This window comes from Lagopus leucura, unplaced genomic scaffold (assembly GCF_019238085.1).
Source record: "Lagopus leucura isolate 7727_CA_CO unplaced genomic scaffold, USGS_WTPT01 Super-Scaffold_100001, whole genome shotgun sequence".
Lineage (NCBI taxonomy): Eukaryota > Metazoa > Chordata > Aves > Galliformes > Phasianidae > Lagopus > Lagopus leucura.
The window spans coordinates 5168015-5181716 of NW_024962262.1; the positions used below are offsets into that span (position 1 = coordinate 5168015).

The 13702-nt window shown below is 45.0% G+C and overlaps 1 protein-coding gene across 1 annotated transcript in view; it reads right to left on the reverse strand.

The window, feature by feature from the left end:
* FLT1 (fms related receptor tyrosine kinase 1) overlaps positions 1 to 13204 on the reverse strand; it is a 103544-nt gene extending 90340 nt beyond the window's left edge. The window contains exon 1 of the mRNA XM_042868604.1: positions 13003 to 13204. Coding sequence (XP_042724538.1) covers positions 13003 to 13195 — 193 coding nt within the window. The 5' untranslated portion in view covers positions 13196 to 13204. The remainder of the gene's footprint in view (positions 1 to 13002) is intronic.
* Positions 13205 to 13702: the final 498 nt, after the last annotated feature.

Consider the following 13702-nt stretch of genomic DNA (forward strand, 5'->3'; position numbering starts at 1 on the left):
AGCCTAAGAAAGGCCTAGAAAGCAAGTCTCTACTTTTAGGAAGTAATGCTAAAGTACAAGGATTTTGTATAAAAGGTAAGGAGGTGCTGCCTTCATTTGCTCTTGTTTAATTTTTCCTGGAAGTGCCAGCTGTTTTCAATTGTCAGTAAGTATTTCTTACTGTAGTGACGTTCCTTCTTATACTAACATCCATCCCTGTTCAGAAGAAAATGTAAAGCGTACACTAAGTTATAGCCCCCTTGAATAGGCTTCAAGCAAGGGCATAACAAGTTTTCAGAACAAAGAGAAGTTTTCAGGACTTTACCACAAGCATTACCAGAAATTTGAATAGTGATACAGTACAAAAACACAAACTTCCCCAAGATTTGTCTAGAAAAATCAGACCTTGACCTACAAATGAATACATTCTTCCAGCTGTTAGCAGGAGAGAGAAAGGATGCAGAAAATCTTTGAAGAAGCAATTTGTTATGTGGTATCTTGCAGGCATACATTTTCCTCACCTACCATTTAAGGATCTCAACTCTGAAATTGTGGGTCTGCCAAATAGCACACTGTGCTTTTATGGGGTAGTCTCTTGCAGATGCATGCAACCTTTGAGTCTACTGACTTCCAGTTCTGAAATAACATCCCTGAAGCTAAGTGCCGAGAACCTGACTTGTACTTCCCTCATCATCTTATCAGAGGATGAGATGCTCCATGCTGGGTGCAGGGCTTTGCTCGGCACTGCAGGAAGCACCCTGCCAGCAGCAAAGGCAGCCAGCAGCAGCATGTTTGCGCCTGACCCATGCCAGGACCATGAGACCAGACCTGGGAATGGGGGCTCTGTTGTTTTCCAAGTCTGCCAAAGGTAAAGGGCAAGAAAGCATCATAAAGGTTATAAACTTTTATCTTGGTAGCTCTATGTAGATATAAGAAAAGACTCCCACATACAAATCTCAGGATTTGTCTTAAATTAAGCATATGGAACATGACAGCTTGGTAGTGCAGGGCTTTAGAGTTATTAAAATCAAATGAAAAGAAAAAAATAATAATCTTTTCATCTTTACACTTCAGGCAAAAAAGAAAGCCAGATATGCCAGGTACGTATTGAAGCTTTTGCCCTCTTACACATACTACATGTCTCTAGAAGACACCACAGCATTTGTAAATATTATGGGTGTGATCTTAAGGAGTGCCTAGGTTTTGTCTATCTTTGCTCCCCTTGATATAAGCCAGAGTTTCACCATTGATTCCAATTACATTTCAGACACAACTACAATATTAAATCACATTAATATTCAAGACTTAGTGAATTTGGTATCACAAATCAGATTTTTAATGTATTTATTAATTTAGCTTTCCACTAACAAAGAGCTGAAGAAAAAGATGGTATTTCCGGCCAAGACAAGACAATACTTTTACCAACAGAAATGCTTAGTCTGAAGAAAAATAACTTAATTGGACATCCTACCTACTTATGGGTCATTAGCTTTGTTACATTTTTAAATGCTCCAAAACTGATGCAGAGTACAAATGCAATGGAGTTTGACATGTTTATTAGGACAGAAAAGGAAAGGAGAATAGCAAGGAAATTCCCACTGTCAATATTTAGAAGTGGATTATGCCCTCTTGGTACCTTCTCTGGGCATTTTACTTGACACCATCTTTTCTGAAGGGTCATGGCTCAACAGGACACATTCACTTATCATTATGCCTGTCACTAGGCGACCATCAGCAACCTACCCTCACACTGACCTACATTGGGGGGTGCAACTTCTTTCCAACTGACAACAAGAGAACTAATTAATCCTGATAACTGAGGAATCTCTCCTCATAAGGAGGAGAAAAGGGTCCTGCATATTTTATTTGGTTTGGAAGGCTTATTACATATATATGTGAGAGTCAGTCAATATGATATTGCTTAATTAACAAGCAAACGTCAATTTAGACTGCAGAAATTAGTCTGTCTAAAGTTAATTATGGAAGTAGTTTTTTCTTAGTGAAAGCAGAGTGTGTAATCTATAATTTGCAAAGAAACAAAAGAATGAGCTTTGTTCAACTATTTTCTGCCTTGCAAAAAAGCAATGCTCTTTCTGAATTAACGGAACTTTCAATTATTCGTTAACCAAAAACACAGACAAGTAATTAAACAAAAAAGATAAAATAGCTGAACCTGCACATATTTTCCATGATGTGCGAGTTTAGTTCTACAGACATCCAAGTAGCCACGCATACATGATCAACCTTCCACTGATTCTGGATAAATTTCAGTTTCTCCTAAAAGAACAGATTCACTGAACTCAAAATCAGGATCACGTACCAGATTATTGCCTCTGCTCTAATTTTTCCAGCTGTACTTTTAAATTTTCTTTTTATGAACTTTGAATTTCTGTTACCTTAGACTAAAGAAAGTAAATTCAAAGGATAACTATGCCTTAGTTCAAAGAAATAAACTACATTAGAAGTTATTAGAAGCTGGCCTGAGGTGAACAGGCTTGGTGGTCTTCAACATCCTTTTCCTAATTTGAAGCTAAGTGATCTTCCAGCCACCACAATTATCCTGAACACGTTGACTAATCTGTTTTCACCTGCACAATGAGAGGTTAAAGAGAATGTTCCGTTTATCTTTGCAGCTTCAGTGTATATGAAGAATCTGACCTCCTAGGTTTAAAGTGCCATCTGTGAGCAATAAAGTTATCCATCAAGAAGTAATTGCTTCAGTCATCGTTGGATTTGCACGTGTGTTAAAGCTGGTTAAACATAACCAATTCTTTGTGATTTTTACCACCAAATATCATCTCCTCATGATTCAAACACATTCTGCAAAAATGTATTTGGCATGAGACAGTTGTGAACTGGAAATGGAATGCACATGGTATCTTAATCGGGTCTTCACCTCTCTGTGCTCCTTAAGTTGCAGGTCATTCAGATCAAACGCAGCCTGGGACTTCACTCTTGCTTATGACCACTTCCTTGTGAGTCATCCCATTGAAGGGAATGGGGACACCCACACATGTGCAACTAGTAGGAAATTGTAGAATCTGGCCAGAATGCTTGGGAGCACTCAGAGGGCTGATCTTCAGTGTGTTACCAGTGAAATAAGTTAATGACCTGCACCTTAGCCAGAACAAAGCCACAAGTGAATCTCATACAGGGTGTATGGCTTTACTTCAATTTGTAAAATCTGGGATAGTGGGAGCTTTCCTTATTTCAAAGTTCTCCTTCTAAGCTGCTGTATCACCATCTCTTCTAAAGGTACTTCAGAGGAGGGCAAAAATAGCTTTTGGTTTTTTTTTGGTCACACAGTCTTACCTATCCGTAAGAACTTTGTTTCTATCATTATGCCAAATCACTCTATTTAAAACATATGAGAAGGAGAAAAAGGAACTTGTAAACTCCAAAGAGCTATTTTAAGCTGTGGTTAACATCCTATCATAACGAGAATGATTGACCAACAGTTCCCCATAGTTTAATCAACACTAAAATTCCCACCAGCTTCAATATTTGCATTTATAAGACAAAAAAGAAAAAAGTTTCCAGGCTGAACTGTATCAAAAACTTACTTGGTGACTGGAAAAAAAAAAAAAGGATTATTTTTGTGCTCCAAACATGAAAGTCTGGCTTATTTTTCCACCGGACAAGAAGAGAAGGCATCACCCCATGTAATGAATCATAGAATGGCCTGGGTTGAAAAGGACCACAATGATCATTGAGTTCCAACCCCCTGCTATGTGCAGGGTCGCCACCCACCAGACCAGGCTGCCCAGAGCCACATCCAGCCTGGCCTTGAATGCCTCCAGGGATGGGGCATCCACAGCCTCCTTGGGCAACCTGTTCCAGTGCGTCACCACCTTCTGTGTGAAAAACTTCATCCTGCTACCTAACCTAAACCTCCCCCATCTCAATTTAAAACCATTCCCCCTTGTCCTATCACTATCCACCATCGTAAATAGTTGTTAAGGAAGCCTTTCACTTTTGTGACTGCTGGTAGCAGCTGCTTGTGCCTCCCCATGGCAGCAACAGCCCCATGCCATGTGCGCTTCTGGGATCTCTGGAGTTTGGACACAGGCAACACAGCCTTGTTCCTGAACCCAGAGGTGAAAAGACGAGCATCCTCTCCATTGCCCATCCTCAGGCACAGCCTCCAGAAAATGCCTACAAGCCATGAGCCACCAAGGCTCCAGCAGTACCTCGGGTCTGCCAGGTGCCACCTAGGCCTGTGCTCCAAAGGAAGCCTCATAGTCCTTCACACACCTGATTGCACACCATGTTTATGAAGCAAATCCAATCTGAACACCTAAACTTGGCAGAAGAGGAACTAGGAGAATTTATTTGCCATGGAGCATGCAGGGAGGCTTACAGTGTCAGCTGACTCTGATGGTCTTCCAGCTGATCAACCTCCTTATCCAAAGCACCAAATCATAACCCTTATTTTGCTCCAAGCAGAACTTTGCAGGTTCATCAAGGGCTGCAGGGAGTGGTGAGGGTTAACAGACATAGGCCCATGGGTCATGAGGTGGCTTTGTCCCTCTTTCCTGTTTGCTTGGTGCAAGGAGAGGCACTGTGCACACTGGCAAGCAGGAGCACACTGTGGGCAGGATAAGTGCTTCAAGATGTCTCACTCTGTGGATCTGTGCCTCTGCTGTGACTGATGTGCTCTTGTTTGCTTTCAAGATCAAGAAAATTGTCAGAAGCTATTCACTTACAAAACACACACTGATTCACGAAAATCATCTGTTCATTGATTTATCCCTTTCAGGCTCAGAAGAGACACTCCAATTATCAGGTCTGATGCTCTGCCCAGCACATGCCCCATGATTTCTAGATCTAATGCTTGAAGCGGATGAATCTCAAATGTAATTTAAGAATTTAAGGTGCCATTAGGATGCAACAGTCAGCCAATAAAATGGATAGGTTAATGGGTTTATATCTGTGGACTGGAGAGTCCTGTGCAGGCTAAAATGCCTTGACCCTGACTCCATATCCTGGAATTAAAGATGTCAGCAGGGCAAATGAACTCATTACTGCCTGAGATAGGTCTCCACTGACACAAAATGAAACCAGTGTGTCCATCTCCCCTCAGTTCTGGATCTCGGAGCAGGAGATAAGAGTTTATTTACCGTGTGTATGTACTTTCTGTGCATAGATGTGTAAACATGCTGATACGAGATTAGATGTTGCAGAAGCAGGGCATGACACCAAGTGCCCAAAAATAGAGCAAGTACAATTCTGATAGCACTTCATTAACACATCTGAGCAGGATGCACTGCTGGACCAATATGGCCAATAGCCATAAATGTAAACAAACATATTTCCCCAATATCCACCACGTATTTTACCAGTGTTTAGCTCCACCTCAGTGATTTAAGATGCCCATGATAACGCCATTCTCTTTTAGTTGTTCATTTAGATATTAAGGAAGGTTACATTTGGAAATGTAACAAGCTAAAATCACACTTGGTTATTCAAAATAAATGTGACACCAGGTACTACCATTTGAAAATACCACCTGTCATACCCGGGCATCTGGAAAGCCACAAGGATGGCCAAGGCAAAGCAGTTCAATGCATTGTGTCCAGGCAGTGTCTGCTCAAATGGCACTCAGATCACCATTTCATCAAACTTTGTTTCCTGTTCACCCTAACATGACTGTTAGGCCTGGACCTAACAAGGCCAGTTAAAAATTAATTTTGGAATTCAGCATTCAGGGAACCTGAGTGAAAAAAACAGAACCTTAGTTTCCTCTTCCATCTATCCAAAATTTATTGCATCTGGAAACTTAATATCTGAAATGAGAACCATTGTCACAATCTAGCATGACAACAGCACTTGTTTCATTGGCTACGTGATGAGAAAACCATAAACAAGAAGCAAAATCAGCCATGGTGACAAACTTTTTCCCATTGAGTATACAGAATTGAAAATGAATCCAAATGTATAGCCTAATGCTATTACAAGCTATTAAAAACCATTACAAACACCTCCATTGTAAACACATATCAGTCTTCTCATTAAATAACGTGGTAGAAAAGTACTGATACAACATAAAGGCAAAGAAAGTACATTAAAAAAACACAATTCATTCTAAATTCCTATAATCAGGTATTTAAGGGAGTAAATTATTTTTTATTTTTCTTACCAAATTACATTTCTTTACCAACTTGATACTTAAGATTTGCTACAGATTTTCTGACAAGAGAAATTAAGTGATATAGTAAGATTGGACTGGACTAGTGATTCAGATCGACGTTTCAGAAGGCAAATGGCCTAGTTGTCTATAATCTGCCAGCTCAGCCAGCAAAATGGCCCTACCAAATCCATCTGAGACCATATTGTTCATTAAGCTTTGCACACAGGAATAAATTCAGAACTAAGTTAAATAAAACTTAAAGCTGCCAGGTATTATTTCTGATGTTCTCTCATTACAGACAAACCAGCCCATAAATCTCCAAGGAAAAAAAAGAAGACAAAGTTGTAAGCCAGGTTTCAAACCATCCTGATGTAATCTATAAAACAGCTAGAAGCGGTGGAAATGAAAAAATAACTAGTGCAATGCAACAGTTTAAACCGGAGAGGTGAGTAGAAAAAAAGGGTCCATACAGAAGATTTTTTTGCTCTAGGACCACCTCTACTGTGAAGTTTAATTTTGATTACAAATTAATGAAAAGTAATGCAAGAAGATCCAGAGTGAGCCTCCTCCTAAAGGTGATGTTATGGTCGGACTGCTCCCTCTGGCTGACAGTTCCTCTGGGCTCTGCACTGGGGCTCCCTCCATACTTCATCACAAAGTCAGCCCTCTCACCAAGGGCTGGTATGAAACAGGTCAGTGCTTCAGCTGGTTTTGATGGGCTTGTGGACAACAGATCAGACAAGGTGAGGACAGCACTAGCAGAACAAATCAGATCATGTTGGGCTTTTTTGGCAATTAAATTGCATATAAAATACAAAGTCTATGGTAGGTGCACATGCAGAAATCTGGCAAGCACATCTGTGACTTGATTAATGTCAGAAAATTATAATAATTAATGGTTAGGATGAATGTAAACTGTAGCACTGCCTGACACAAAGGCAGGTTTTCACACCAAGCCCTACTAGCACAGCAAAAGAAGAAAGTCTTCTATACTGCACAACACAACGCAATATAACCCCACTGTAGTATATCCATTCGCCATAAACAGACAACACCTGAATTTCAGCAGGCCAATTTCGGTTATCTCAACTCTCAGTCTCACATTCCCTTAGCAAATCATTGTGGATTGCAGATCATACTGAAATAAATAAATAAATAAATAAATGATTAACAAAATCCTCTCTGAAGAATTTGTCCGAGTAAATGCTTTTTGTGCAAGGTTTCTTGAGCCTTCCCTGAAGATTAAACGTCGGACACCATCGAAGACACAACTTGGAGCTACTGGGAGCTGACCCAGGATGGCAGCTCTCACGCTTCTCTTACTGCTGGTCCACAGTGACCCCGAGGAGAGGTTTTTCCATGGAGGAAGGACAATGGGAACAAAAGGAAAAAAGTTCTGTGGCAGAGAAGATCCCACAGGAAGGACGCCGGGGCGAGCTGTGTGAAGTTGTGGAATGCCTCTCACGAAGCGCCCTCATGCTCCTCCCTCACCGCTCCCCACGCACTGAGCAGGGGGTCCCGTTCCCAGAGCTTCCCAAGGGAGCTTCCCAGGAGGAGGACATCTGCTCAGGGTCCCCGCTCTGCAAGGGCCACTGTGCCCACTCACCTCCGCTTCCGGGCGTGGAGCAGAAATAGTATCAACCTATTGCCCTAGTGTCTCCAAACCACTGAAATCCTGGAAACAGTTCCTTCCTGAGCACCTCCCTGAGCTCCTACAACAGCAAAGAACACCTTGTTTCAAGGCAACAGCTCCAAAAGAGGGAATATGACTCAAAAGGGATTGTATGTATGAGGGCTTACTGCCAGGTATCAATGGATGATAGAAGGGTATCCCTATCGCCTAGCAAAATACTGAAATGGCGCAAATAGAAGATGGGTCAATCCCATCACACTGGATTGTGATGTAAATACTGTATATGGCTGACTTAACACTGGGGGTAGAGACAAGTTGATTTGGTTGTGAAAATCAACTGAAGTTTGGAGAAACAACAGGGACAGTAAAACCAGATCATTGTGAATGTGAGCCTTTCTCTCCTTCGATAAAACAAACCAAACCAAAGTCTAGGGTAGAAGATGAATAAATCAGTCAACTACTTTTCAAAAATCAATCACAGTCTTGAGTAACACAGAGGTGTCATTAGCAATATCCTCTTTCTCTCCATGACTGTTGACATATCAAAGGTGGCACAGCTCCAGCCACCAGCGTAAAACAAAACAACTACCAACCATGATGCAAAGCAGAAGTAACAGTCATCTACACTCCCAGTACAAACTCCTCCATACGTCCTAATAGTTCAGGACTTCCATTTCAAGCAATAGGACCCCCGACATACAGGTTTGAATTTTTTCTCCCACACCCTAGTACTTCTCAATACTTGCAGTTTTGATTATCTCTGGCACAAAGTCATTCTGCCAGTCATAATGGGCATGACTGCACCACGTTTGGCTCTGCAGCAAACACTTGGCTTTCACTTTTCCAACTGCTTCTTGCTGCATACATCACTTTCTTTTAACAACATGGATTTATACGGCACTGACTCCAACCACAGAACAATGAAACTGAACTTGGTGAGAGACAACTGTCTGCACACCTTCCTGTCCATCCCTGAACCAGCTTTCAGATGAGCAGTTCCCTCATGGTAGGATGAGAAATCAGGTCACTTGGAACTGGGAATGCTGGGAAGGTCGTTCCCCAACTGTGGCCTGCATGTAGTAGGAGTGCATCACAACAGCAAAGAGAAGAGAGGCAGGTGCTGCCCATGGGTAGAATCCATGCTAAAGTACATACAGAAATGATTTCCCACATTCCTACAAACATTGATAGAGGGGAAAAAAAAAGCAACAGTCTGCTGGGGGCAAAGAAGGACACAAAGATGAAGCATGTCTGAAGGGAGCAGTTAGCTGCTGAAGATGTCACCCCAATGGGAGAGGTTTGCCTCCAGCCACAGAGGTGACAGTGGTGGCTGAGCACACAGTGCTGCAAGGCAAGGTGCAGAGAGCACTCTCAGAGCAAGGTGGCTTTCCATTCCCTCAGGGGCTGCAACTGGAATTCCAGCCCCTAGTTTTAGGGAATCCAAGGGAGCAGTTTTGCTGATAAAGCATCATCACAGCCCCACTGGACACAGATTGCTGAAATGCCAAGCCTTCGCCCTCATCTGCTGCGCCTCTTCCTTTCCCAATGTTAGTCGGACACAAAAACTAGCAACTTGATAAATATTTGTGCTTGAAGTTTCCAAACCACATTAAAGTGTAAGGACTCAGCAACTGTCCTGAAAATCTGGACAACTTCCTTTGGTCCTATACACCCACACAGTGCGAAGGGCTACTGGTTTCAGTCTTTGCAGCATCTGACAATAATAGCTTGGCTTGTTGGATTTTGTTTACATGTAAAAAAGGAAAAAAAAAAAGAAAAACAACAAGTGACAACCAAACTAATCTCCAGTTCTTCCCAATAACAATTTCCTTTTAGGGTTCTAAATGTTCTGGGTGATTCTAGATATGAAGTTCTTTTCTAGGGTACACGTCAAGTACTCATTTCCTTTTGCATGAAACATAAAGAACTTGCTGGCTTAGCCCAAAGCAATTGCTCTGGATTACACCAACCCAATGAGAGGGTGAAATATGGATTTCTGTAGAGTATGTGGGCACAGCACCTGCCTGGTAAAACAGCGGTAAGTAATTTAATGGATTCTCTTCAGGAATGCAAAAAAAAACCATGGCAATGTATCAAACTTCTTAAAAGCTGGTGTTGTACCATAAGGTCTAACTCTTCTGCCTAACATGAGTGTAGCTTGTTTTAGGGAACCCAATTTCCATAAAGATTCAGAAGTGGGAAAGTCCATTTTTCAGCACTCTGTTGAAATTTCCAGCCCTAATCCTAAATTAGACCACTGTAGCTGCACGTCTCTGCTTCTGTTTCAGCTGAGCACTCAAATCACATAGAAACCTTAATGTACAAGCTTCAATCTGATCAGCACTTTTAGGGAAGTCAGGTTAGTTATTGCAAGAAATTAACCTCAAAGCAGTTCAGATTTGACCTAGAATTACTTTCTTCATTTTTTGCAGCTGACCATGAAATTGAAAAGTCCATCGGTCGCTGGAGACGTTGATGATCTAGTTCCAACTGGAATAACTCAGGCTTGTATAGTGGTGTCCACAGATAAGGTTGTAATATATTCTCTTTATCTTCTAGCTGCTAATTGTGAGGTATTGCCAGGGTGCTGACAGCTGGAAATAAAGCTGATTTATCCATCCCATGTTTCTGGAAATACAGACACATCATCCTTGATTCAGGCTGCAGAACCTGATCATTTCAGGATTTAAACTCAGCTCTTTACATTCTCAAATGCTATTGATTAAAATTATTGTCATAGGAGGTCTGTGACTAGGAGATCAAACCTAAATATGACACTGAAGTCTTCATGTCAACCATTGCGTGCACAGTCTTTAGCATAATGGTATGCAATATAGTTTGTGGAATACAAATGATACATACAAACGATGAAAGAAATATATGTAAGTATTGCACAAAACAGAGACTTCTTTCCTCTGATAGCTGAAATACGAATGTGCATAGAAACACCAGAGGGCTGAAGTGCTCAAGACTCCTGAGTCAAAGAAACATGATTTCTATTATTTCTTTTATCTACTTTTTCAAACGGAAACTTTTAGTTTTCGTGTTGTCTGGGGGAAATTGGAATTATTAAATAGTCATATGCAAGTTAAAGATCATCTCTTTCTGTCCCTTCGCTATGGAGGTGTCTGTAACACCTGACTTTGTGAATATTCTCCAGTACCAGTCAGTAAATGGAAACTCAGCTGACACCTGCAGAGTCTGAATTACAAGAGTGAAGCATTGAGAACACTCAAAAGGGAAGTGCTGGACAGCTTGAGTGAGAGTTTCAGGTAAGTAGGCAGTGAAGGAGGGTGAAATGGGAAGGAACACCTAGAGATGACTTGAAGAGAACATTCCACCACTTCATGACAGCTCTGAAATGCTGTATGCCTACAAGAGCTTCAGTTCTGACCTAGAAGAAGCTTGATCGTTGTCAACACTATTGCTTTTTTAAAAAATAAGAAAGAAGGAAGGCACAGCAAAGTCGAAGATGTTTTCAAAGTCTGAGCCCTGGACTGGAACTATATCTCCCATACTTGTAAGAGAGGAAAGAAATTTCCAGCAAACCAGTTGTGAAGGCATTCAGCCACACAACCAGGAGGCACCACTCCATACCTACTGCACTTGAGCCACCTCCAGGGCGTGTGTCTCCACTGCCCAGCACCCAGCACACCGGGCTTCCCCTAACCAAGGCAAGCCTTTCCCATTGGAGTTGGTGTAGGGTGCGTGTGCCGCTGACAGTGCCTGGAGCAGGAAGGTGAGCCAGGGTCCCTTACAGAGCCTCAGTCACTGAATCCACCTTCTCCCAGGACAGTGGGTTTGCCGCAGTTTGCACAATGGGAAACCTTTCTGACAGGAAAGAGGAAGCCAGTGCCCCAGCACAGCTCGGCATCGCGGGAGCCCATGTGGGAGAGGGACACCGAAGTTCAAGCTCAAGCTGTGAAGGAAGCCTGGCAAGGATTTCAACCCATGTTTCCTGTATCCACAACGAGAGTCCCACGCCTGTGCCTATTCCATCCTTATGCCAAGGAGGGCACAGCAGAGAAAAAATAAAGCAGGGAAATTAACACTTCCCTGGGAGGAAAAAAAAAATATAGAAGAATACCTATATGTCTATAACAAAGCTGATGAATCAGCACTTCCCGAGCAGGAATATGTCTCGGCGGCATGGCCCCACCAGCTTTCCTCTGGGCAGCACTGCAGCACCGGGGCCACTGCCACAGTACTTAGCCCCTAGGGGGACACGCTCCCCCACAGGATCACAGAATCACAGAATGCCCGGGTTGGAAGGGACCTCAAGAATCATGAAGCTCCAACCTCCCTGCCACATGCGGGCCACCAACCTCCCCATTTAATATTAGACCAGGCTCCCCAGGGCCCCATCCAACCTGGCCTTGAACTCCTCCAGGGACGGGGCATCCACAACCTCTCTGGGCAGCCTGTTCCAGCACCTCACCACTCTCTCTGTAAAGAATTTCCCCCTGGTATCCAACCTAAGTCTTCCCTCAACTTGAAACCATTTCCCCTTGTCCTGCTGTTATCTACCCTTTCAAAGAGTTGATTCCACTCCTGTTTGTAGGCTTCCTTTAGGTACTGAAAGGCTGCAATGAGGTCACCCCACAGCCCCACAGCCTTCTTTCCTCCAGGCTGAACAAGCCCAGATCCCTCAGTCTGTCTTTGTAGGGGAGATGCTCCAGTCCCCTGATCATCTTTGTGGCTCTCCTCTGGATCCTCTCCAACAGCTCTCTGTCATCCCCCGATCACCGCATTTTTTTTTTTTTTTTTTTTTTTTTCGAAGCGAGAAAAGCCGAAGCAACCAATCCCAAAAAACATCGCCATTAGGCGCAGCGGATTTTTGCAGCGGGCGCGGAACCATCCCGTCACACGCAGCTCCGCGGGATGCGGGCAGCCCCGTCCTGCCCCGCCGGGAGGAACTCGCGACGCGCTCCCTGCCCTGCTCGCATCGGGGGCACTTTTCTGCCTCACGGGCAGAAGTGACTCTTGAAAAACAAAGCGCACTGGAAAGCAGCCTGCCCCGCGACCAGAGCTTGCTTTTCCTCCTCGAGGCACGGGTTCGGACATCGCGACGACCCACGCCGCGGAGCGGCTCGGCGCCCCCCGGCACCCCGTCTCCGCGCCCGCCCTGGGAACGGAGGGCGGCGGTCGGGCGGGCAGGTGCCCACCGGCTGCCGCGACGCGGCGGGGAGAGCCGCCGATGGGGAGCGTTCCGGGGAGCCTGAGGCCGGGCGGGGGGTGGCGGGGGCCGGCGGACTCCTACCTGCGAGCAGGAAGGCGGCTCCCAGCAGCACGGTCCCTGAGAGCAGCTGGCGGGGCATGGTCCTGCCCGAGGCGGCGCGGGGCTCTTTCCGTGGAGACGGCAGAGAGGCGGAGGCGCCGACCGAGCTCCGACGGGCTCTCCTCGGTGCCGGGCTCCTCCCGCCGTGGCGGAGATAGCGGCGCGGCATCAGCATCCAGCGGCCCCGCAGCCCTCCCCGCCCGCCCCGTCCCGCGGAAAGGGAGTGTCCGCGGCCAGCCGCCCTGCCAGCTTCACCTCCCGCGGACATCAATTAGCGGCCGGCCCCGGCTTCGCTGATTTATAACTTCTCCACCTCCCACCGCGCACCCCCTCCCGCCCCCGGCACATCCTCCGCCGGGAGCACGCCCTCCCCGGGCCGCCTCCCCGCCGACGGCGGGCACCGACCGCTCCCTGCGGGGCTTTCGTCCCGACTCCGGCCCCGCGGAGTTTCCAGCCCGACCGGCTGACCCCGACTGTCCCGCACCGCCCAGGTGCGGTGCTCGGAGCTCCCCAGGGGGGACTGGGAGAGCGGCCCCGAGCGCACAGAGCGGCCAAGGCAGGGAGGGGCATTGCTAGCGCTTTCCCCAGCGCTGAGGATGTTTCAGGAGCCTGCCCTGGCTATGGAACCACAGAATTAGGTCTTTGGCCTGATCCGGTGCAGCTTTTCCTATATTTTTATGAT